The sequence below is a fragment of the Doryrhamphus excisus genome, linkage group LG3 (genome assembly GCF_037039965.1).
Source record: "Doryrhamphus excisus strain RoL-2023G ecotype Guam linkage group LG3, RoL_Dexc_Guam_v1.1, whole genome shotgun sequence".
NCBI classification, from domain to species: domain Eukaryota; kingdom Metazoa; phylum Chordata; class Actinopteri; order Syngnathiformes; family Syngnathidae; genus Doryrhamphus; species Doryrhamphus excisus.
The window spans coordinates 9,155,151-9,180,068 of record NC_136359.1 but is presented as its reverse complement, the minus strand read 5'-3'; the positions used below and the strand labels follow the sequence as shown (position 1 = coordinate 9,180,068).

Genomic DNA, 24,918 nt, shown 5'->3' with positions numbered 1-24,918 from the left:
GGAAAAATGGTATGCAAACCCTGAATGTTTCTGTTTGTGTTCTAACACAGGCTTTGGATTATGTGGCATTCCAGAGAATCTCATCAATAGTTTATTGAAGACAGGCGTGAAGGGTCTCACTGCAGTCAGCAACAATGCCGGGTATACTGATATACATTATATTGCAGTTTTCCACTTTAAAGTACACTCTTATTGTGTCTATACTTGCATCTGCATAAGGTGTTTACACTTTTCACTTAGATATTTTCCTTTAAAGCCCTCATGCTTGTCTGGGACACATTATAAGGTCATGAAAGGGGCAAGCCAGTGACAAAGACTCTCCTTAGTTGTGAAGATTGGACTGTCATGAAAGGTTCTTGTATGGTTTGGGATAATGTAATCGAAATTAATGATGCAATCACAGTGATGCCCATTACATTGTAGTTTTCTTCTCTACGCAGACAAAACAAGAGTCATTCCACCTTACCTAAAACAGGGCAAGGCCTCCACTCTGGGTGTTGTTTGGTATGCAATGGACTCAACTCGACTACCATCAAAGACTTTCAACTCGACTTGAACTTTAACAATGATACTTAAGATGTTGAATTAAATCAAAGTATCGAAAAAGATAATTATTATGCCATTTCCAGCAAGACACCAAATTTTTCCACATTGAATGCATCTGTTGATGTTAAATCAGGGAGTGGCTTACATTTCTGTGAGACTTCTGGAGAGTGGAAGTGATTAACACAGGGATGTGTTAACATGCTACTGAGGGTAATTGCGAGAATGCTGATTGTAAAGGCATACCATTTTGTTCTTAACAATGACAGACTGGAGTAGGCCCCTTTATATGTGGTGCTAACAGAAGTGTACTGAAGTGTATGCTAATCACACGTCAAGCAGAAGGGGGAGAAGGGAGGACAACTGAACAGAACACAAACTATAGTCATTCATTCATTTTCTACTTTCTTTATCCTCACGAGCGTCGCAGGCGTGCTGGAGCCTATCCCAGCTGTTTTCGGGCGAGAGGCAGGGTACACCCTGGACTGGTCGCCAGCCAATCACAGGGCACATATAGACAAACAACTCACACTCATACCTATGGACAATTTGGAGTCGCCAATTAACCTAGCATGTTTTTGGAATGTGGGAGGAAACCGGAGTACCTGGAGAAAACCCACACACCTAGCTGTGTGGCCTGCGCGCTAACCATTCGGCACCGTGCAGCCCGACTATCGTCATGGTGTCAGCCAAGCAGAGCTCCACGTATAATTTTTGCATTTTGCTATGAGTTGCTTCTTGAATTCAAGAATGTTTTTCACCTTCTTTATCAAAGTGCTGGCACTTGCAACTTTCCTTGGCTCCATGGTCTGTTATTTTGCAGCCGTGAACAGTCAAAAAAAAAAAAAAAAGTCGATCGCTGATGACGTCCTAGACGGGTAACAGAAGTGGGGGGACAATGACGACAAGACGTACGCCATATTGTACTTGAACTGAGGCATAATTTTTGCATACATTTCTGACGTAGTCCATTATATTAGACTTTTTAAAGGACTTTGTTTATGTACATGTTGTATAACTCTTCTGGAAGTCAAGTATGCACTTTTTCTTTTCTCAGAGTGGATAACTTTGGCCTAGGCCTGCTCCTTCAGACCAAGCAGATCAAGAGAATGATCTCGTCCTATGTGGGGGAAAATGCAGAGTTTGAGCGACAGTATCTATCTGGAGAGTTGGAGGTGGAACTGACCCCACAGGTAGGTTGAAAAACATAATTTTTATTTATTTTTTTAAAGGATAATTTGACACTTTGGTACACTACTTGCGTTATGACACTTGATTAAATGATAAAACAGTACCAGGGCTGCATGGCAGACGAGTGGTTAGTGCGCAGGCCTCACAGCTAGGAGACCCGAGTTCAATTCCACCCTCGGCCATCTCTGTGTGGAGTTTGCATGTTCTCCCTGTGTATGCGTGGGTTTTCTCCGGGTACTCCGGTTTCCTCCCACATTCCAAAAACATGCTAGGTTAATTGGCGACTCCAAATTGTCCATAGGTATGAATGTTCCCTGTGATTGGCTGGCGACCAGTCCAGGGTGTACCCTGCCTCTCGCCTGAAGACAGCTGGGATAGGCTCCAGCACCCCTGTGACCCTGGTGAGGATAAGCGGTAGAAAATGAATGAATGTTAGCACCATTATTTAAGCCATGAAGACCTTTTATGAACGCATCAGAATCAAATATTGTTGGAAAATCTAAATATATTTTCTATAGTATAGTAATTTATAAGATTTAATACAGTTGCTGAAATGTAAGGTGTGTACTGTAATCACTTCTGCAAGATACTGTAATGTGAGCTAAGTCTCATATTTTCCTGTTTCTTTCTTAATATGCTGCACTTTCTGCACAGGGCACCCTAGCAGAGAGAATTCGAGCTGGCGGTGCAGGGATTCCCGCCTTCTTCACTGCTACCGGTTATGGCACGCTGATCCAGCAGGGAGGCTCTCCTATCAAGTACAACAAGGATGGCAGCATCGCCATTGCCAGTGAAAAACGAGAGGTAAAATTGTCAAAATAGATTTGTTAGGCTACGATTGGGTATTTGTTTAGTCAGAAGTTGTTGCAAAACTATTCATAAATTACATTTTTATTACATTCAAATTTTTTGTATCAAGTTTGTGGTCTTGTTGCCAATTATTGACCTGTAATCATCTAATTATGAAGAAATTATTCATGTAATAAAAAATTCCACTTTTTTGGAATTACACATTTTTGGAATGTTGAAAAAAAAAAGGTAATTATGGGGATTACCATATTACCTGTGGCATAACGTTAAAAACAATATGTATTTTTTAGGGATGACCAATTATATCGGCCGCCGCATGAGGCTTTCATTTTAATGCAAACCTACCAACAAGTACACATTTATAGTACTCAACATTGATTTGACTCCTGAATACGCATGTATACGCTCAATTTTGTTGCATTTTCCTGGTTTCAGTTTCAGACAGCACAGATAAATGAATAGATATCAGTTTCTCTAGTAGTTGAAATATTGGGAAAAAGATTCTGTCAGACATGAATAATAATAACAAATGAAAAAACAAAAATAGACAACAAAATGAATAACAAAAATAGCTTTAGATACATTTTACTCAAGAAAAATATATGTGTGTTATACACATTGGTATCGGTTGATATCGGAATCGGAAATTGAGAGTTGGACAATATCAGACATCCCTAATTTTTTTTTTCCTAATGAAAGGCTGACTCTTTCCAATCCTGAACACAATTGGTCCCTACAGTCTGTTCATCCTCAACTGCTGTGTTTCCATCCAGGTACAGGAGTTCAATGGCAGACACTACCTCATGGAGAAGGCCATCACTGGAGACTTTGCTCTGATCAAGGCATGGAAAGCCGACAGGGCTGGAAACGTTGTTTTCAGGTAAGGGACTGACACAGAATTATGTGTGTTTGACATCCACAGAATTTCAGTGTAGTTTGAACAGCATCAGCACTGGTGGTGCCGCTATTTATCCTGTCAAGAGCCAGCAAAGCTTTCCTTGGGGCATGTTTGTATGCCTCGGTTGTGTTTGTGCAACACTGAGCACACACTGCATGTGACGTGTGGCCAGAATACACCAGCAAAAAATAATCTGGATGGAAATGTACCTTGTTGTACCTTGTAAGCTCCCAAGAGCCATTTACTTATTGATTTTCTTTTCAGTCTGTGTTCCCTGAGTGCTCTTATTTTTGTAATGTCTTTGCAAACTGGATTTCTTTAGACTTTGACTAGAGCAGTCTCTGTGGCTGAATTAAATCAGTTCAATTTAGTGCAATTTACCTGCAGTAACTGTGATCTTTAATCAAAGTTGACATGCTGAACCAGTTAGACCGCAATGATGAGGTTGGAGATGATGTAGACTTTCAATTAAGCAATAGTCTTTTCATGAAATTGCAGAGAGTTTCAGAGGTTTGAGAATTAAACCTGTGCTCATGTCGATTGCTTTGTGTAGTCTCCTCAGCGAGGTCATGCGAGTCCAACTGGTGGCAAATGACTATAAGCGGTAATGTTGCAAGTAGCTGTAGTACCACCTTTAACCACAAGAGTGCAGTGTCTAGCAGAGAACTTCATGGTATCTTAAATGTATCTATTTGGCTGAAAATGAGCTCTAATGTATATTTCATTGCTTTTTACTTGCTGTCACTTGTAGGAAAACGGCCAGAAATTTCAACCAGCCCATGTGCAAGGCAGCCAAAACCACTATTGTTGAGGTAGGTTGTTTTGCCTTTTCACCTGCCGTATTAAAGTCAAAGCATAGAAGAGATAAGTGATATTTTTGTGAAGTGCAAATATTTCTCGAGTGATAGAAAAGCCCCTTCTGACAAATCAATTCTTAACAGATCCCATAACTGCAAATATTACTACATATCGTTTGTATGCAGTGTGTACACTCAGGAGGGGTGGAATTATAGATTAATTGTTACAGATGTGGTCGATGAATGACGGCTTGAAGCAATTGTTTGCAAAAAACAGTGCAGTACTAACAAGCATGCAAACAGGAACTTAGACGTTTAATGTAGCTATCAATTAATCGATTGCTCATGATACCCATAATCACACAGATGTGTGATTTTATAACAGAGGTGCAGCTTTTGTGAGCTTTTGTGACTTTGCTGATTCTCTGGCTTATTTTGAGTCTGTTATGCACCAGCATGTGTTTGTTTATACATACCAAACAATAACAACAATGGTGTAGCCCTTAGTATGATATTTTTGTCCAGATCAACAACAGTGTAGAGTCAGTTTTCACGAGACAAAGGAAAAATCCCTTGCAGACGTCAAAAGACACAAAAGCAGCACTGGCCCATATAGCAATATAGAAATATAACAATCACATGTAACCACCTACACAGGTAGAAATCTCCTTTCTTACTTTACTGAAGCCAAGTTGGGGAGTCATGTTGTAATGCTTGGATATTGGACGTTTTAATGTCTGGATTGACCCGCCGTCTCGGCTCACTTGCGGTGTCAGGTCGCTCAGCTCTGTGTCATATCTCGTTTCAATCACCCTGTCTGGTTATCCACTTATCTAGCATTTGACAGTGAAGAAATATGAAAGCTATCCTCTATTTTGGTGTGTACAGTATGTGCGGTCTCGGCTTCACACCTCCCAATAGGCACCCTTTGGAATCTCTTGTGAAGAAAACTTAAATCACAAGCTGGAAATAGATGAATAACTCTTGTAAGTTCCACAAAATCATTATCCACCGTGCAGGGATTGCTCTCCCTTCCATTGACGCAGTTTAGAACTGAGGTAATTAAAATGTTTTGTCACTCCACAGCTGTAGTAATAATGAACATAGGTGATGATTAATTTGAAACAGTGACCGTAATGAGAATGAGTGCTACTTGGAAAGTAAGGGCTCCAGTTGCCAAAAAGAAACAGCACCAGTGTTCTGCTACAGTGATAATGAGAAGAGTTGCGGCCACATCAGCGACGGCGCCAGGAAAATGTGTTAATGCCTGCAGAAAGTTGCGAAGGTGACGGTAGTGACATGAATGACAATGCTCCTCTAAGTCGGTCAGCTTTTTAATATTAAATCGACTGCTTTGACCCATTGTCAGCTTAAAACGTTCGGGAGTGGAGATGATGAGTTGGGCACGGTTAAAAAGTGTGCCGCTTGGAAACGGTGCCTGAGCATATTCACTGCTGATAAGCCATCACTTAAATCAATCAGACTAGTGGGAGCGCAGAGGAGAATGATGTGACATGTTGTGGGCGAGATTTAAATCTCACAAGCAGGCTGCACCTGCCATCCTGGACATAACAAGGTCTGACAACAGTGATGAACGCAACAAACGTGTGCTTCGGCTGTGTGAGGAAGCCACCGCATCGTTGTTCAGTATCGGAAGAAGATACAGATGTGTTAGCAATGACATCCATTAGAGTTTCATTTCTGGGTTTATTCTAGTAAGGAGGAATAATTTGCTAATGGTTTGCACATTTGGAAGTAAGACCTGAAAGCTGGGTTTCAGAGGGCGTTGCAAAACTGTTCCTCTTGTGATGTCACACAGGAGCAGGCGTCCTTATGGGCGTGGCTGTAGGCGCGATATGCTCTCTGCCCTTCCCCAAGCTGTGCTTCTTTGTTTACGATGCAATCTCAGGCAGAAGTTATTGTACTTGATGATTCCCAGCAAGAGAAAAAATGTTTTATCTGTGGATGGCAGTTCACACGGGACTGTTAATATAGGCCAGAAGCAATGGACTCTTGCTGGCTAAGGTGCATTTTTGTTGGACACACTGTGCGTCCATGGAGTTGGAGAGAACCACAATGCTCACCGATGTCTGGTAGTCTCGCAAAAAACGTGTAATTTTCACGACCGATGTTGTGCCAAAATTGTCTGCAGTTAGCAGCACCCTCACGTCCAACTTCTGCACTCCACGGCACCAACGATGCCTCAGACAAAGTTTGTCCGACAATGAGCGCTCCTCTTTAACCAATCACAGCGGAATGGGCGTGGGTGGAATAAATTAAAACAGACCTTTTTGGAAGGAAGCACAAATCTAAGGAAACAACATATGTAGTCAAATATCCATCCCCGCTTTGCATCTTCATTACCTCACTGTTAAAACAACACATCTAATGCTGTTTGTGCTCCACAATCTAAACGTATTAGTGACATTTAGGATAAGGACCTTACACCCCTAGTTTAGGTGTCTAATCCCCCGCCATTCAGTGAGTGTTCCCACCAGCTTCTGATAGTCCCTATTTATTTTAGGATTTGAACATTATCTGTGTCCGACCCAAGCTAATCTGTGACAATAACGCGATTAGGGAGCGTATTGCAATACCCATTAAGAAGCTCCTGTCAGATAGTGAGGCAATTACAGTCAGGCTGAAAATAAATATATCTTCAGCATTCAGTGCACGCCCAGCTATAAATTGGCTGACAATATTGACACCGCGACCCTGGTGGGGTAGTTGAAGCTGCAAAAGAACAACAGATGTTTTGCTTGTTGAGCTTGTGTTTTCAGCCCTCAATCAGTATGCATGTCGTGCACAGATGACCCAAATCATTGTACATGTGCTTGACTGGATTCAAGTTCTTTTAAAAGATGGATTCATGAGACAGTGGTCATATTATTCATTGTGACCATCGTACCTTAAACTGTTGAACTAGATGAAAGACATTTATGGTACTCAAATATATCACCCTCTTCCTTCTTCGAGCATGTAAACGATGTCCCACGTAAAACACAGGCACCCATATTAGTGAGTGTTTGCCCTGTCCGTGACACATATATATATATATATATATATATATATATATATATATATATATATTAGGGTGCATCAGAAAACACAATTATTGAATTTTGATATGGCTATAATATATGTAGAAATATTTTTCCAATACATGATTGCTAATGACAGTTAGCTAATAGCTGAGCAAGCCTAACATCAACAAGAGTAATAGACAGTATTACTGATGCCTCATATTTATTGAGTAGTACTGTAGTCCTACACAATCTGATATACACTTGTCCATTTAGTATTTTAGTCTTCATTCCGCCTGATATCCTCAGCCGATCAAGTGTTTTGTCAATGGCTGCAAGGTTGAAGATGTCACCAATGCAACAGGCTACCTTCACTCGTGGCCTGGTCGTAGAGTCAGGTGGCAATTATACACATCTCTCTGCCTCCTATGCAAAAGCTGACCGAGAATAGAATGGGCTATGTATGCTGCGTTCAAAATAAGTCCAGTCAATGTCTGTGCGATGAATGTGGTGTGCCGTGGACTATGCCGAGCGTGGCGTCAAACTCGCATCCGACTTTGTCGCAATGACCAGGAAGGAGCAGCACCTGCATAATGTGCTGCAGACAGTTGAACATGACCACAGCCAAACCTTCGTCGCTGCAAACGATTAGGAGGGTTACTCCTAGGTGGCAGCTGGGATGGGGTTAGATGCACTGGTGAGGTTCAGTTCAGATTTCATCTCTCCCTTGTGATGTTCCTTAGTGGAGCGGACTCTGGCACAATAGACTGAGCAATTAAGTTCAGTGAAGTTTAGTTAGTTCTTATCCCTGTGAGTTTCTAGTGAGTTTGCCAGTAGAGAGAGTTTGTTATTTAAATGTGATACTATTGCCCCTTGTGTTTACAATAAAAACAAAAATTAATTTAATAAAAAATAAACTTTATATGTATGCCAAATATCCATCACTGCTACATAAAATTTTGTCAATAGGACAAATGAATGGAGAATCTTGAAAGTTGAATTCTTGGGAATACCCAATCTGCCCAAAGAGAAAGAAAAAGAAAAAGGAGTAGGAGGCCCTGATGCACAACTGTGCAACAAGACAAATATCACCAGCCAGTCACTTTATTTGCCAGACAATTTTTATTTAATTTGTAATTTAAAAAATCTAATCATTCAATCAGGTTTTTTTTAACCGCTAGTGGTAACATATGTTTGCCAATGGGGGTGTTCTCTTTTGGTTGAAAAAAGTAATCTTGACCCAGTTGCAAACAGTCCCTTTAATGTCTAAAACCACTTTGGATTATTATTATAATCCATGAGGAAACATTTCCAATGACAGAAAGAAAAAGACAATACAAGATAAAACAAAGCACTTTGAAAACTGGCAGATCACAAACAGCTCTTTCTATGGTTGCCTGGCAACCAAGGGCTGCCATTCAATTGTTGAATGCTCCATGGTATCCAGCTGGTCCAGTTATTCCTTATCACAGGTACACTGAAAGGCCCTGGTCCTTGGTGAGACACAGGACAACTAGAGAACAGATCAAAGCAGGGCGGGAAACCCACCCACTCTCGTTGCGCTCTAATCTGTCATAGTGACATACGGTGAGGTTCATGGCTGGTGAGGCATGACTGGAGTTTTTTTTTATGGTAATACAAGTTGATCATTAAGGTCATACCCAAAAAAATAGCAGAATAAATCATTTTGTTTAAAGTAATTTGAGATACTTTTTAGACCCATTTACCCAATACAGCCAAGTGGATTAATGCACCTTGCCTGGCCACCTCGGGCGACTTCACCCAGCCAACACTGTGATTCTCCCAACCTCCATGGATGCACAGCGGCTGTTCACAAATGTATCCGACCTTAATGCCCCTTTCCCGGCCATGGCGGGTGGCTTTTCTTGGCCAACATTCTGGTTCTCCTAGTCACGATAGCTGGCGGAAGCCAGTGTGCCCATCTTGCAATCGAACTGCACGAGCCTTGTATGATGCCCACACACGTACGTCCCCAGTGAGAGAGACATACGAAATGTAAGTCCCGCTTTGCATATACACTGTAACGCTCCACTTGTGTGACGTAATAGATGCCATATACTTACGGCACAACATGGAGGAGGTGAGAGCCTGTTCAAGAAAACAAAATGATCAAACATACAGCCCCCATGTCTGAAGTTGGATTATTTCACTCCAGGCTTTATTTTAAGATGTGTTGCAAAGCCTGCTTTTTTTTTTTTGAGGAACATATGACAAGGAACAAGCACCACCTTTCTCAAAAGTGAAACAAACAATGATAGATTGTTCTCAAGTCTGGTGCTCATTACTGATGGATACAAATTACTGTTAGAACATTGTTTTTTACAATAGGGGGCCTTTTAATGTCTTGCAATACCATACAGCCTCCACAGAGGAAACAAATTGCTCGTGTTGATAGATATTCTGGGCAGGAGGTGACAGCCGGGAGACCCTCCAAAAGTGACAGCTCAGCCCTGGCCAATTGCCTGCACACAAATACACACACATGCATACTCGGAGTAAAGATGGGGGCGGCTATAAATACATGAAATAATGAGTGTAGTGTCGCAGTCCCCCCCCCCTCATCCCCATGTCGCCTGCAGCCACACCATCTCTGCCTCCCCCAACATGTTGCAACTCAGCAGGGCTCGTCGCTGGTTTCATATACTGGGCCAATACGATTCATAATGAAAGACATAACGCAAGTGTATTGTAATTACCCACTATTGCAGTTAAAGCAAATGTGTAAATGGTGAATAAATATGCGTGACCAAAAAGTTAGTACCAGGTTATTTTAGTGCAGACCTGTGTGTGCATGTGCACGTCATGCAGTCACAAGGGAGGTGGATGCAGACACCTGGTGTCAGCATCACGGTCTGGATGTCAAGATAGAACAGTTTTGTGGATGGACGCTTTCTTCCCACTTGAGTGAAGCTGCAGCACGACGTCTGACATCAACACTTCATTCACGTGTTTGTGAAAGTATACACTATGTCTGGTCTAGAGCTGCAACTGTTCATTGATGAAATCGATTAATTTGATGAGAAAAAAAGCTTCAATTACTATTCTGTGCTTTGATTAAATTCATTTAATCGTGTACCTAATAAAAAATCCGGACCTCACAGAGTGACAAGAACCTAAAATACGTGGAAATTGACTGCACGAGTGCCGTGTTCTGTGGAGAGAGGTGGCTCAAATGAAAACTGCAATGAGCGGGAGAGAGCCCAAAGGAAATGACAGAAGCTGTCAAAAGTTTGGTATTGTTTCAAACTCAAAAAGAAGGACAACGTGGGGCAATGTTTGCACTGTTTAAAGGAGCGAGCATGACAGTACAACACTTGTCTTCTGCGTTTTTTAAAAATGTATTTTATGATTGCTTTTTGGCAGTTGACTATGGGCTAGTTTTAATTAAAAAAAAATGATTGAAAGACAAGTATGTAGTATTCTGGTCACTAGGTTTCAGTATGTTACATTAATAAGACTTCACCTTTAGATTACATTACCTTAACACTGCATGGCGATGGGAGACTCCGTGGTTCATGGAATAGATGGGAGTATTTAAGGTACTGGCATACCTTCCTAGTTTTGATTATATACTTTGCAATTTTCATGCAATTTATGCTGAAGTCTCATGATGTCGTGCAATTCCCAATGGGACGACCTCAGGGGCATGAGAGATTTCGAGGTTCCACATGTTTGTAATCGTGCGAATCGTGGGATCTTTATAGAATGAGTGAATTACAGTGCATCCGGAAAGTATTCACAGCGCTTCACTTTTTCTACATTTTGTCATGTTACAGCCTCATTCCAAACTGTATTAAATTAATCTCTTCGCTCAAAATTCTACACAAAATACTCCATTATGACAATGTGAAAAAAGTTTTTTTTTGACATGTTTTGAATTTATTAAAAATAGAAAACAAAAAAATCACATTTATATAAGTATTCACAGCCTTTGCCATGAAGCTCAAAATTGAGCTCAGGTGCATCTTTTTTCCACTGATCATCCTTGAGATCTCTTTACAGCTTAAGTGGAGTCCACCTGCAGTAAATTCAGTTGATTGGACATGATTTGGAAATATAATAACTGTCTATATAAGGTCCCACAGTTGACTGTGCATGTCAGAGCACAAACACCAAGCATGAAGTCAAAAGAACTGTCTGTAGACCTGCGAGACAGGATTGTCTTGAGGCACAAATCTGGGGAAGGATACAGAAAAATTTCTGCTGCTTTGAAGGTCCCAATTAGCACAGTGGCCTCCATTATTCGTAAATGGAAGACGTTTGGAACCACCAGGACTCTTCCTAGAGCTGGCCGGCCTTCTGAGCGATCGGGGAAGAAGGGCCTTAGTCAGGGAGGTGACCAAGGCCTCGATGGTCACTCTGTCAGAGCTCCAGCGTTCCTCTGTGGAGAGAGGAGAGCCTTCCAGAAGGACAACCATCTCTGCAGCAATCCACCAATCAGGCCTGTATGGTAGAGTGGCCAGACGAAAGCCATCAGACCAGAGAATTTTGTTTCTCATGGTCTGAGAGTCATTCAGGTGCTTTTTGGCAAATTCCAGACGGGCTGCCATGTTCCTTTTACTAAGGAGTGGCTTTCGTCTGGTCACCTCCCTGACTAAGGCCCTTCTTCCCCGATCGCTCAGTTTAGAAGACCGGCCAGCTCTAGGAAGAGTCCTGGTGGTTCCAAACGTCTTCCATTTACGAATAATGGAGGCCACTGTGCTCATTGGGACCTTCAAAGCAGCAGAAATTTTTCTGTATCCTTCCCCAGATTTGTGCCTCAAGACAATCCTGTCTCGCAGGTCTACAGACAGTTCTTTTGACTTCATGCTTGGTGTTTGTGCTCTGACATGCACAGTCAACTGTGGGACCTTATATAGACAGTTATTATATTTCCAAATCATGTCCAATCAACTGAATTTACTGCAGATGGACTCCAATTGAGCTGTAGAAAGATCTCAAGGATGATCAGTGGAAAAAAGATGCACCTGAGCTCAATTTTGAGCTTCATGGCAAAGGCTGTGAATACTTATGTAAATGTGATTTTTTTGGTTTTCTATTTTTGATAAATTCAAAAAAGTCCAAAAAAAAACTTGTCATAATGGAGTATTTTGTGTAGAATTTTGAGGTAAGAGATTAATTTAATTCGGTTTGGAATGAGGCTGTAACATGACAAAATGTAGAAAAAGTGAAGCGCTGTGAATACTTTCCGGATGCACTGTATAGTTAAGCAACACTAGCATGCGTAGATGGGCTGCTACTTATCCTGTACAATCCAAGGACACTTATCACCCTCATGTTTGCATATACAGTCAGCGCCTACTGATTAATTTCCCTTGGAGATTAATAATGTATCTACCTCAGTCTTGTCGAATTACCGTGGTTCACTTGTCACAGAGGATGGAAATTACAAACATGATTTTTAATAGTGAATTCTTGGAAACCACTGTACCACTCAGGCTCACTGACAACGGGAAATAAACCCCCCACAATCTCTAGAAATGCTTGTTGAGTCTCCAGAGGACACTTTGATTCCCATCGTCCTACTGTCAACACTCTTCATGCCTCATTCTCATTTCATTGATGTGAAAATTGTCACAGAGATACAGGAATATCAATGTGAACGTCCCCTTTTTTTGCTGGCTGTCTCCACACACCTGCTCATTTGTGTGTGTGTGTGTGTGTGTGTGTGTGTGTGTGTGTTTTTTTTTTATCATTCATTGTTTTTTTTCTAAATGCTTTTACCATTCTACGTGTGTTGATGCTGCTGTCTGAACTACATCTGAGCGCACCGTTCCAGCTGGAACACATCTCACAGATGAAAGGGGGATTTGGTTTTTTAATGTCCACGCTTATTTAAATTGTATGAGCTTGTTACTGTGCTGCGACTTGTCTAATTGAAGATGGAGCCAGGTAAATGCAGTTTAGTTGAAGACAGACCAAGTGTTACCATGTTGACTAAATTGTCGCCATATTGTCTCCCTTGGTCCTCTCTGCCCTATTTTAACGTCTTTAAATGTGATGAGCTCAGTCTCGCTTGATGAAGGCGTCTATGCAAATTCTCACAAAAGATGGATCGGCGCGCCAGAGGAAGATGTGGGAGGATGTGTGGGACTGTGCTATCACTTCTTTGCCACCACCAATCTCATCTTGCACAGCCGAGCATTGGATTTACCGTATCCCGATCAAAAGAAACACGGAAAAAGACTTGATGGTCCTGAATGAGCGGGGCCCTCCCTCCCGACCAAAGCCTGCGTATCCATGACAACGCCAAGATCCGCTCTTTGCTGTTGACTCTTCTCAGTCAGTGCCGAGTGTTGAGGGAGGAAGTGGAGATAAGGAGGGATTAAATTCAATTTGCTCTGAATGGCTGCTTGCCCCTCATGTAAATGGAATAAGTAGGTTACATTGGGGAGTAGATGGGTGGGTAAGAATGATGTCATGGTTAAGTCCTCTTTTGCTCCCAGGTGATTTGTTGTATGTGCACTTGTACAACGGAGGGAGAGACACCACTTCCAATGCATTTTCTCTTACTTATGCAGTGGAACCTTGGTTCTTTGGTGGGTTATTTTACAATACATAAACAGAGACTTGGCAGCGTAACGTATCAGACAGTTGACAGAGCTGATTTGCCTTTATGACTGTATTCATTCATTACCGTAATTTCCGGACTATAGAGCGAACCTGATTATAAGCCTCACCCACTACATTTTTAGAGGAAAACCGATTTTGTACATACACAAGCCGCACCTGTATATAAGCGGCATGTGCCCATATTAAAACATATAAACATATTTACAAAGAAAGACGATACACAGAGAGAGTTTTCAAAGTTTTAATAATATAACTTAACAATAATAAAAATATAACTTTCTTCACAAACGGTGCCTGTGACGCGGCAGTAAAACGGTAGCAACATGGTAACAACACGCTAGCAGTATAACAGGTCTGGTAAAAGAACATACTGGTAAAAATCGTTTCCAGTGTCTCACCATTGATTCGTTTATGCCAAGTTTACGTGCAGCAGCTCTGTTTCCTTCTTTATCGGACAGCTCGATTGCTTTTAGCTTGAAAGCTGCATCATATGCCTTTCTTTTTGCATTTTCCATGATGAGGGTATGTTCACACTAATTTAATTTATGCACAAGACAAGAAGTTGCAGTCTTCCTCGACGCATATATTCCACTGGTCTTAATCTTAGCTTTTCTACTCGAGAGCCCCTGGCGGCCGTTAGAAAAATTACATAAATTGGCCGCATCACTGAATAAGCCGCAGGGTTGAAAGTTTGGGAAAAAAGTAGCGGCTTATAGTCCGGAAATTACGGTAATTCATTTTCTACTGCTTATTCTCACAAGGGTTGTGGGGGTGCTGGAACCTATCCCAGCTGTCTTCAGGTGAGAGGCGGGGTACAATCCAGTCACAGGGCACATATAGACAAACAACCATTCACACTCACATTCATACCTATCGAAAATTTGGAGTCGGCAATTATGCTAGCATGTTTTTGGAATGTTGGAGGAAACCGGAGTACCCGGAGAAACATGCAAACTCCACACAGATTGCCGAGGGTGGAATTGAACTCTGGTCTCCTATCTGTGAGGCCTGCGCGCGAGCCACTCATCTGCCATGCAGCCGTTTTCTGATACATTAAGAACATAGTTGCACTCACGCAATGTATTAATAACATAACAAAACGCTAACTAACTGGAAACTTAAATGAAAAACATGCTAACCTTACTAGGTTCCACTAGATTTAATTTCTGTATGCCTTTTGCTGTCATTTTTGTCACGCCTTGTGTGGGTTCCTAAGTGACAGTTTGGGTTTGAGTTTCCGGTCTGGGTTTTGGTTTCCTTTTTGCACGCTCTTATTTTGTCTTTGACTTCCTGTTTTGCCTCGCCTGCCTCCGTTGTCATAGTCACCCACACCTGTCCCTAATTTGAGTGTCTATTTACGTCAGGTGTGTGCGGGATTATTGTGGTTTGTCCATCAGCAGGTTGAGTTGCCTTTTCTTCTGCTGCTATTATAGCCAGAATAAATATTATTTTACCTGCATTTGGTACTGCTTTCTGCATCCTGGGGTCACACCGCAACATAGACATGCCGAAACGTGACAATTTTAACAGTCCATTTCATTGGTTTGTGCAACAGTCACATTTGAGCTCAAGTGAACCGAACTGCAGTTCACTTGCAAGCGAACCGAGACCCATTTCTCGAGCCGTTTGTGCAGAGCACAGTTTACATGGTCGTGAATGTTCCAGCACAGCAAACCAAAGTTAATTTTATTAAACTCTTCCAAACATAACAAGTATGAACACAGCCTAAATGTTAATACTACGTGTCACCGTACATCTCAAACATACTTACCTGAGGAGAAAGGAGCAGGTGCATTCGTGTCTGGACTTGTATCGCCTTGACCCAACTCCGCTCAAATCAGTGTCCCTTTCTGGGGAAATGACCTTCCTGAACTCACTTCTGCCACTTGGGGTCTCTGTCAAGACCATAGAGTAACAGTTTGTGTGTGTGTGTGTGTGTGTGTGCCTTCGGTGTTTGATCCTTTTCAGCTCCAGGTACACAGTTTACTTTTTCTGTTGTTAGATAATAGTTGGATTCTCCAATGCTGTCTCCTACAAAATATTGGTATCGCATATTTGCTAAGTTTAGTCATGATCAAGCTTCAGGTGTACTGAACAGTTTAGTGTAATTTAACATGTAGATTAATTTCCGCTGCAGAACTCTTCACTTACACCACATGGGTTAATGTTTTCATATTCCTGTGTCTATTGGTTTATGGACTGATGATATACCTTTATTCGTCCCTCAGTGGGGAAATTTGCATGAAGGGGGAGAAGGGGGGGACAACACTAGGAGAGGGGAGGGGAAAAAACAATTCCAAACTCTTAGATGAAGGAGTACAGTGTGGGACTGTTAAAAAAAACCTCGGCATACAAATCGGCATACAGGTAAAAGACATTGTTCACACCATAGACACAAGACCAGTGCCACGAAGGGAAAATAGAAGCGAGCTCTTCTGCTCCTGAACTTTTACTGCTGCACACAAAAGGGTAAAAATGTGTCAAAAAATGCACTCCTACTGTGTTTCTTGTGCTATTACTCTTCTGGCAAATACACTATAGGGGTGCACTTTTATTAAACACCAATGTTTGACCTCACAAGTCAGATTGACTTTTACTTTCTCATACAGTCATTGAAAAAAAAAATGATTGGACCACCCTTGTTTCTTTGGGTCTTGTTCATTTTAATGCCTGGTACCCTTTTGTTTGGACAAATATAACCAAAAAAAGTTAAATTTTTTTGGCAGTGCCTCTTATGCATGACCGGGTACTCCGGTTTCCTCCCACATTCCAAAAACATGCTAGGTTAATTGGCGACTCCAAATTGTCCATAGGTATGAATGTGAGTGTGAATGGTTGTTTGTCTATATGTGCCCTGTGATTGGCTGGCCACCAGTCCAGGGTGTACCCCGCCTCTCGCCCAAAGACAGCTGGGATAGGCTCCAGCACCCCCGCGACCCTAATGAGGATAAGCGGTAGAAAATGAATGAATGAATGAATGAATGAATGAATGAATGAATGAATGTATAACTCAAGTGCAATTGATGCTTCCTCTGCTCACGAACCAACCTAGTATGACACTAAAAGTGTTGACCTCCACACACTGCAGCATTCACTGGCCAACAGACAAGGGGAAATTGAATGGAAAGTACACAAAACATATAATCCTTTCTTTTAGTGTAAAAAAATACCCTTCTGCACTCCGAACTCTTGGACGTTTCTGACATTTTCCAGGTAGAAGAAGTGGTGGACGTTGGGACTTTTGCCGCAGAGGACATCCACATCCCCAGCATCTACGTCCACAGGGTTGTCCAGGGAGGCAACTATGAAAAGAGGATTGAGGTACCAAGGGTTTCAAAAATACTACTTTAAATACCACCACAAAACAATATTTAAATATTATTATTATTCCAGAAACGCACAGTAAAGAAAACCCAAGAGAAGCCCAAACCAAAGAAGGATTCCGATATTGTCCGGGAAAGGATAATACGCCGAGCAGCTCTGGAGTTTGAGGATGGGATGTATGGTATCCTTTTTCCAAAATGTCAAGCCATGCACTCATTTTGTATGCCAGCATGGTTGCTGTCACTCCAGTTCAGTTGAATTGAATGAAACCCTTTGTCTAATTAATTAACTGTCCGTGGCACAACAACATTGTATGGACAACATAAATGTTAATGAGTTAGTAAATCAGTGTATTGAATGAGGACTCTTAGTCCATCCCCTGCCCACACCTTCCCTCCTTATATATTTATTGGTCAAGGTATTTTGCACAGCTTTTAATTTTGTGGGAATAGTTTGATTTTTGCCTTGTTATCATCTTTAAATTACTTTTCATTACAGATCTCACCCTTAACAATACACTGACCAGCTAACCTCGGTATTGGCATCCCCATGTTGGCCAGCAATTTCATCAAACCAGACATCACTGTGCATCTGCAAAGCGAAAATGGAATTTTAGGACTGGTAAGATGTCTGAGGATCCAGTGTTTCAAGCTTTTAAAATGGGATTTACTGCAGCTCTTTGCATGCAGCAGGAATAATAGCCACGAGGGGCCTTCATTTCCAATGTGTTCAATTTGTTATGTAACGTGGTGGCGGCTAGGCTCGTTTTCCTCATTTTTCTATTTTTTTCTATTATTTTTTGTCTGAGTCTCTGGGAAATAATGCTGCTGGTGCTGCGATGGTACGACTCTCTAATCAACTTGTGTTGACAGGAGAGTGTAGGCGTTCGTGTCAGCGCCTGATTTGTCAAAATTTCTTTTAATTACGAGTGTTTTTGAACAAGCGACAACGTCTGTGCTCCCCCTCGAAAATCAAAGTCTTACCTTGGCATCTGAGGATTTTCAGTGTGTCCAGCTGTCTCGTATGTGTGTTTGCGCACATCCCTGTTTATCTTGGTCTTATCTTTGCAGGGCCCATACCCCACTGATGCTGAAGTAGATGCAGACCTGATTAATGCTGGTGAGGCTAATCAATATGTACCAGTGTTGAATTTAATGAGGTCCATACCTTAAACATAAGACTCATTAAGACTCATTAAAGTCAAATATCATAACACTTGTTGAATGTTAACATTAATGCATGATCCATTTGTGGCATTTAGTCCATTACACTATTAAATAATTTAATTTTATTTTTGATGTTCTGCAGGCAAGGAGACTGTCACGGTGCTCCCTGGAGCAGCCTATTTCTCCAGCGATGAGTCATTTGCCATGATCCGAGGGTAAGACTTTGAAAGCAGTTAGTGAAAATCAGATGTGTGACACATGCAAACTTGACTGACTGCTGAGTTGTACTTGCTAATAATGTCAAATTCTCCTCAATTTAAAAGTGCAGTGGAACGTTTGCAGTGGAATTTGAACACAACACACGTAAACCAGGGTTGGGGAACCTGTGGCCCATGGGCTTAATACAGCAGGCTGCCTTGCAGTTCTAAAAACAAAAGCCTCAAAACATTCAAGCCGCAATTGCTCATCTATATATACAGTATGATAATACAGCACATTCCAATCATTTTTCATAACATTAGTTTTGATATACGTAGACACAATTTCGACCATAGGACACCATAGGCCATTAGTTTACTAACTTATTCACAGGTTTTGTAAAATAAACCATCACACATCATCCTTTTCTTAATATTCTCAAAATCCTTAGTGTCGTATTGATTTGACAGCTGTGTGAGATTGCCCACCTGAACTCTCATCAGTTGTGCGTGTCCACCCATTGGAAATCCAATAATGCTCATAAATAGCACTGTCCAGTCACACTGGCAACGACCACACATTGAACCGTGGCCTATGCCTGTATGGAAGACTTATAGGGCTTGACTTAAAGGAGTCACTAAAGATAACTTATAGTCTAACAAAGGGACTGTAAAATGAACATTGTGACCTGTTCAAGATCTCTGTGGTTACTGTATCAGTACATAAAGCAATGGAAGTCTTACCAGTTGACAAGTGTGCAACGTTTGGGTCAGACCAATTCATCCAAATTTGTACAATCCCTTCAACGTACCTGCACATTTTGGTCAATCATTGCCATTTTACCAGTCAGATTTGTCCTTGATTAGTGCTCAAACACGCTCGTCAACTGTTTCACCCAGTGGTCGGCAACCTTGAGCATCAAAAGAGTCATTTGGGCCAATTTCCACCATATTAAAACCCACTTGGAGCCACAAAACCTATTTGACCACTATATTGAAGGTAATGCTACGTATAATCACATTCTTTTTCTGTCTTCCTGTTCCTCCTGGCCGAGTGACAAGCCGCACCTGAAGTCATCTTGCAATTAGTCAAGCATTCTCCACCGATTTTGGATCAACATTTTCAGTAAAAGTACAGTACCTCTCTCTGGGGAGCTTGCGTTGCCATTGTTCATTAGCAACAAAGGAAGCTAACAAGCAAAATATTTGATTGGCATCATGGCTTCTCACCAAGTTGCTTCATCAGATAGCACTGCCCTAAGCACTTGGAAAGGAGACAGCATAGCCACGACCAGCTGGAGCCACAGCAGAAGGATGAAAGAGTTAAAAAGGGTTGCAAACCCCTGGTCAAACCAATGAAATGCATCCCTGTAATCCATGCATCACCCACCCATGTCATCACATCCTTGTTGACGGTGTGTGTGTGTGGTGATAGTCTCTCAAATCACAGCTGTAGGTCGTTCACCATTGAAAACGGAGGTAAACTACATGCAATGTGTTAAAACGTAAATGAAAATTTAAGATTGACAAGCACTTTTCAACACACACACGGAGAATGACTTTGGGTACAGGCCCATTTTATGAATAAGGACTATACTGAAAATGACCTTAATGGGCATATGTGCATATACTGTGTTTCACATACCGTAACCATTTTATGTGTAAAAGAATATAAATAAAATCAGGATTTTATCAGATGACAGTAATAGAGAGATATTATTCAAGAGCTCTGATTCAGACATTGACAGCTGTCTTCCGTTGTCTTGCTTCAGCGGTCACATCAACCTGACAATGCTGGGGGCCATGCAGGTGTCAAAGTATGGGGACCTAGCCAACTGGATGATCCCGGTAAGTTTGTTTTTCAATATGCACTCATTTTAACAACAGGCAAGCATGCTGCATAGTGGAGAAAAGTTTCGACAATTCCAAGCAGGCCACCACAAAAATTGACATATATAGTGAGACAGCTGCCAGGGGGCCCCAATGTGATTTATTTATAAAATAATTTCATGAGGCACAGAATTCCTGGCAGTACCCCTGGCCAGTACGTTACAGCTGGTATTAGTCCGGCAACCTTGTTGACTTACAGTGCATCCGGAAAGTATTCACAGCGCTTCACTTTTTCTACATTTTGTCATGTTACAGCCTCATTCCAAATTGTATTAAATTAATCTCTTACCTCAAAATTCTACACAAAATACTCCATTATGACAATGTGAAAACGTTTTTTTTTACTTTTTTGAATTTATTAAAAATAGAAAACAAAAAAATCACATTTACATAAGTATTCACAGCCTTTGCCATGAAGCTCAAAATTGAGCTCGGGTGCATCTTTTTTCCACTGATCATCCTTGAGATCTTTCTACAGCTTATTTGGAGTCCACCTGCAGTAAATTCAGTTGATTGGACATGATTTGGAAATATAATAACTGTCTATATAAGGTCCCACAGTTGACTGTGCATGTCAGAGCACAAACACCAAGCATGAAGTCAAAAGAACTGTCTGTAGACCTGCGAGACAGGATTGTCTTGAGGCACAAATCTGGGGAAGGATACAGAAAATTTTCTGCTGCTTTGAAGGTCCCAATGAGCACAGTGGCCTCCATTATTCGTAAATGGAAGACGTTTGGAACCACCAGGACTCTTCCTAGAGCTGGCCGGCCTTCTAAACTGAGCGATCGGGGAAGAAGGGCCTTAGTCAGGGAGGTGACCAAGTAGAGTGGCCAGACGAAAGCCATCAGACCAGAGAATTTTGTTTCTCATGGTCTGAGAGTCATTCAGGTGCTTTTTGGCAAATTCCAGACGGGCTGCCATGTTCCTTTTACTAAGGAGTGGCTTTCGTCTGGCCACTCTACCATACAGGCCTGATTGGTGGATTGCTGCAGAGATGGTTGTCCTTCTGGAAGGCTCTCCTCTCTCCACAGAGGAACGCTGGAGCTCTGACAGAGTGACCATCGGGGCCTTGGTCACCTCCCTGACTAAGGCCCTTCTTCCCCGATCGCTCAGTTTAGAAGGCCGGCCAGCTCTAGGAAGAGTCCTGGTGGTTCCAAACGTCTTCCATTTACGAATAATGGAGGCCACTGTGCTCATTGGGACCTTCAAAGCAGCAGAAATTTTTCTGTATCCTTCCCCAGATTTGTGCCTCAAGACAATCCTGTCTCGCAGGTCTACAGACAGTTCTTTTGACTTCATGCTTGGTGTTTGTGCTCTGACATGCACAGTCAACTGTGGGACCTTATATAGACAGTTATTATATTTCCAAATCATGTCCAATCAACTGAATTTACTGCAGGTGGACTCCAATTAAGCTGTAGAAAGATCTCAAGGATGATCAGTGGAAAAAAGATGCACCTGAGCTCAATTTTGAGCTTCATGGCAAAGGCTGTGAATACTTATGTAAATGTGATTGTTTTGTTTTCTATTTTTAATAAATTCAAAAAAAGTCAAAAAAAACTTTTTTACATTGTCATAATGGAGTATTTTGTGTAGAATTTTGAGGTAAGAGATTAATTTAATACAATTTGGAATGAGGCTGTAACATGACAAAATGTAGAAAAAGTGAAGCGCTGTGAATACTTTCCGGATGCACTGTATATTATATACACTTGCAGTGATTCTAGGCTGGTGGGTCCATAGCCAAAATTGGGTCGCAGACTCATTCTGGGTTGTTCAGACAGCTAATCAAAAATTACATTAAATCAGGCAATATACGACCCATGTCTGACTTGTTTTTATATATGTACCAAAAAAAAAAATCTGAATGGGACACTGTAGTTTATCTGGGTCCCCAACAAGCATAGTGATGTATCACACAGCAACCGGTAACACAATCAGTGTTATTTTTAGTACCGTAAACATTTGGAAATGCGGTAAAATGTGTACCAAACTGAGACAGCTCTGTCTGGGATTGGGAATAAAGTAGTCACTGAGCCGCAGGAGTATTTGGTGTCCAGATATTTACAATAAATCCAAGGTAAGTCCAATGATCCGACTGGTAAGTGCTCTCCTACTAGAGTACTTGATGGTCGACACCCATAGTCACGCCATGGGAATACCAGATGAGACAGATTAACTGATATGTCCTTGGGGCTTGAGCAGTCGCTTTTCATGCCTGATCCACAGGTCGACATGATGAACTTAACCGTACTTAACTGAATTTTGACCCTTGGTGGAAATGAACCGTTATTCATTCAAATGGAGACAAGCGTCACCATCCCAATCAAGCGTAGGTGGTTTTGCAGAACAAGATGCAGTTCTCCCTTAGGTAACATCTTTGGGGTTCCTTGCCGTATAAACGCATGCTAGCCGACATGTCTGTAGATGTTGACTCCCACAAGAACATGGCTGATTGTTCTTTTCTGAGGATGGACTTGTAAGCGCTTACGGTGTAATGGGTGGGGTTGAGATATGAACAAGATGTTTGATCAGGTCAACTGTTCTCGAGGCCACAGTAGCTGCAGCCCTCCTCAGTGATTACCAAGGTCAAGAACCCATTAAAAGCCTATGGGGTGGGGGATTGACACAAACATCCTCCAGACACATTGCGGTATCTGCTTGACTGAAGTGTGCATGTTGCTTCAGGCGGTACGTTATTTCAGAAGACTGGCCAACAGATGGACATGCAGAAATGTATTTCCCACTAACTGTGGTAGATCGGGTTGTTTATAGTCATTCTTAAATAGCATAGTAGTACTTGATTTTGCAATATAGGTTTTACTCAACGGTTACCTTGCTTGGTCATACTGGTGTTAGACAGCGGACTTGCACAGCACCATCCTCACCTACATTCTGCCTCAATCCTCATTATCCCTGCTTTTGAAAGGGGTGGATGAAGCAAATTACAATCCCCACATTCTGCGATAATGAAAATTATTCACTATCTAAAGATGGGCGCTTAGCGTGAAATTGGAAATGTTTTAACGTAGGAGTCGGGATGCGGGGCTCTCTGTGATTATTTAGATTTTGAACGCTCTCAATATGCAAATGAAGACGCACGTTTTCCAGTTGAGGGCTTTGAAATGCTTTTACATCTCCACTCAGGCTGAAACATCTGGATCAACAATGGCTTGAGAGAAAGCGCCTGCAGTAGAGTAAAGGATTTGCTCTGCTTGTTTTACCATTGAACTCTTGGAGCATGATCAAGCTCTCCTTAAATGTGGGGGTTTGGCACCCAACTGTTAACACATAATACAAATATTCATGCCACCCGCCATACTCAACTAGCAACTGCTGTGTTTTTACCTTTTGATTCACTATTTTTGACATGCTCTCGGAACAGTCTTTTTGCATCGACGTCTTCCTTGACATGTATGGTAACTATTGACATAATACTTGACCGAAACAGTCAGATGATGAGGTCATTTAGGATCCTTTTAACGTGTTTTGATGTAACTCATTTTAAGGGGGTCCTATTATCCTCATTATCTGTACTTTGTATTGAGCTGTGGATTCCTCTAGAGCAGCTAAACATGAAAACCTGTACAGAAACTTTCTAGATCTTCCAGATTCTGCACCTCTTTCTGCAGTGTTTCCTTGGAGATCCTGCTTCTGACCCAAACGGTCTGTTTTTTTTTTTTTTTTTTTTAAACGGTCTGTTTAATTTACTCCACCCCTAGCCCTCTTCCAGGTTCGCCCACTCCGCTTTGATTGGTCACACTCCCAAGCTTTGCAAAAATTTAGCAAAAACCGAAACCATTTTATTTTCAATTTAGAGGTTTCATTACATTTCAAAATAAGCTGCAAAAGCATCTTATGAATCTTAAACTACAACTTTCCTCAAGATGGAGGTTTTTCTACATGTTTGCATTGCCATGACAATGCAACAAATCTGTGTTTTGTTAGCTTGTACACATTGGCGGAGACCCTACACACTACACAAAATGACCCGCTTCACAATCCAACAGTTCCTACTTGTCCAGTGGCGAATGTTCTCTCTCACTTCAACATCTCTGGCAATCACCGCTGTCTGACACAAAAGGCTCGCCATTTAATCACATAGCGACAGACTGATGCCCGCCTCGGTTACCCGGACGACAAAAGTGTTTGGATGAAAAGTGGGGGATGTTTGGGAGGGGAACTGTAACTGCTCTTATACCCAAGTACAGGGCCTAGTACACCACCGCTGCTTGATTTTCTTTTTAGGCGGCAGTATATATATATATATATATATATATATATATATATATACACACACAGTATACGTATATCTATAACAGTAATGGTAAGTGTAAATTACAGATGTTTGTTTCCACCCACATCTGTGTCAACAGACAACAACGACTGAAGATAAGCGGGGGTACTGATAAGCTTTGCGTTTCACTCGGTGCTGTACTTCCAATTCCTGCCTTCAAATGAGTGATGTAATGGTTTTTGATT

At 41.6% G+C, this 24,918-nt stretch overlaps 1 protein-coding gene across 1 annotated transcript in view; it reads left to right on the top strand.

Moving 5' to 3' along the window:
* Positions 1–24,918, top strand: part of oxct1a (3-oxoacid CoA transferase 1a) — a 46,006-nt gene that overhangs the window by 1,925 nt on the left and 19,163 nt on the right. The window contains exons 3-13 of the mRNA XM_078789600.1: positions 51–141; positions 1,601–1,736; positions 2,389–2,538; positions 3,318–3,424; positions 4,194–4,258; positions 17,074–17,177; positions 17,250–17,361; positions 17,707–17,801; positions 18,251–18,299; positions 18,489–18,561; positions 20,316–20,391. Of these exons, the coding sequence (XP_078645726.1) occupies positions 51–141; positions 1,601–1,736; positions 2,389–2,538; positions 3,318–3,424; positions 4,194–4,258; positions 17,074–17,177; positions 17,250–17,361; positions 17,707–17,801; positions 18,251–18,299; positions 18,489–18,561; positions 20,316–20,391 (1,058 nt within the window). The remainder of the gene's footprint in view (positions 1–50; positions 142–1,600; positions 1,737–2,388; positions 2,539–3,317; positions 3,425–4,193; positions 4,259–17,073; positions 17,178–17,249; positions 17,362–17,706; positions 17,802–18,250; positions 18,300–18,488; positions 18,562–20,315; positions 20,392–24,918) is intronic.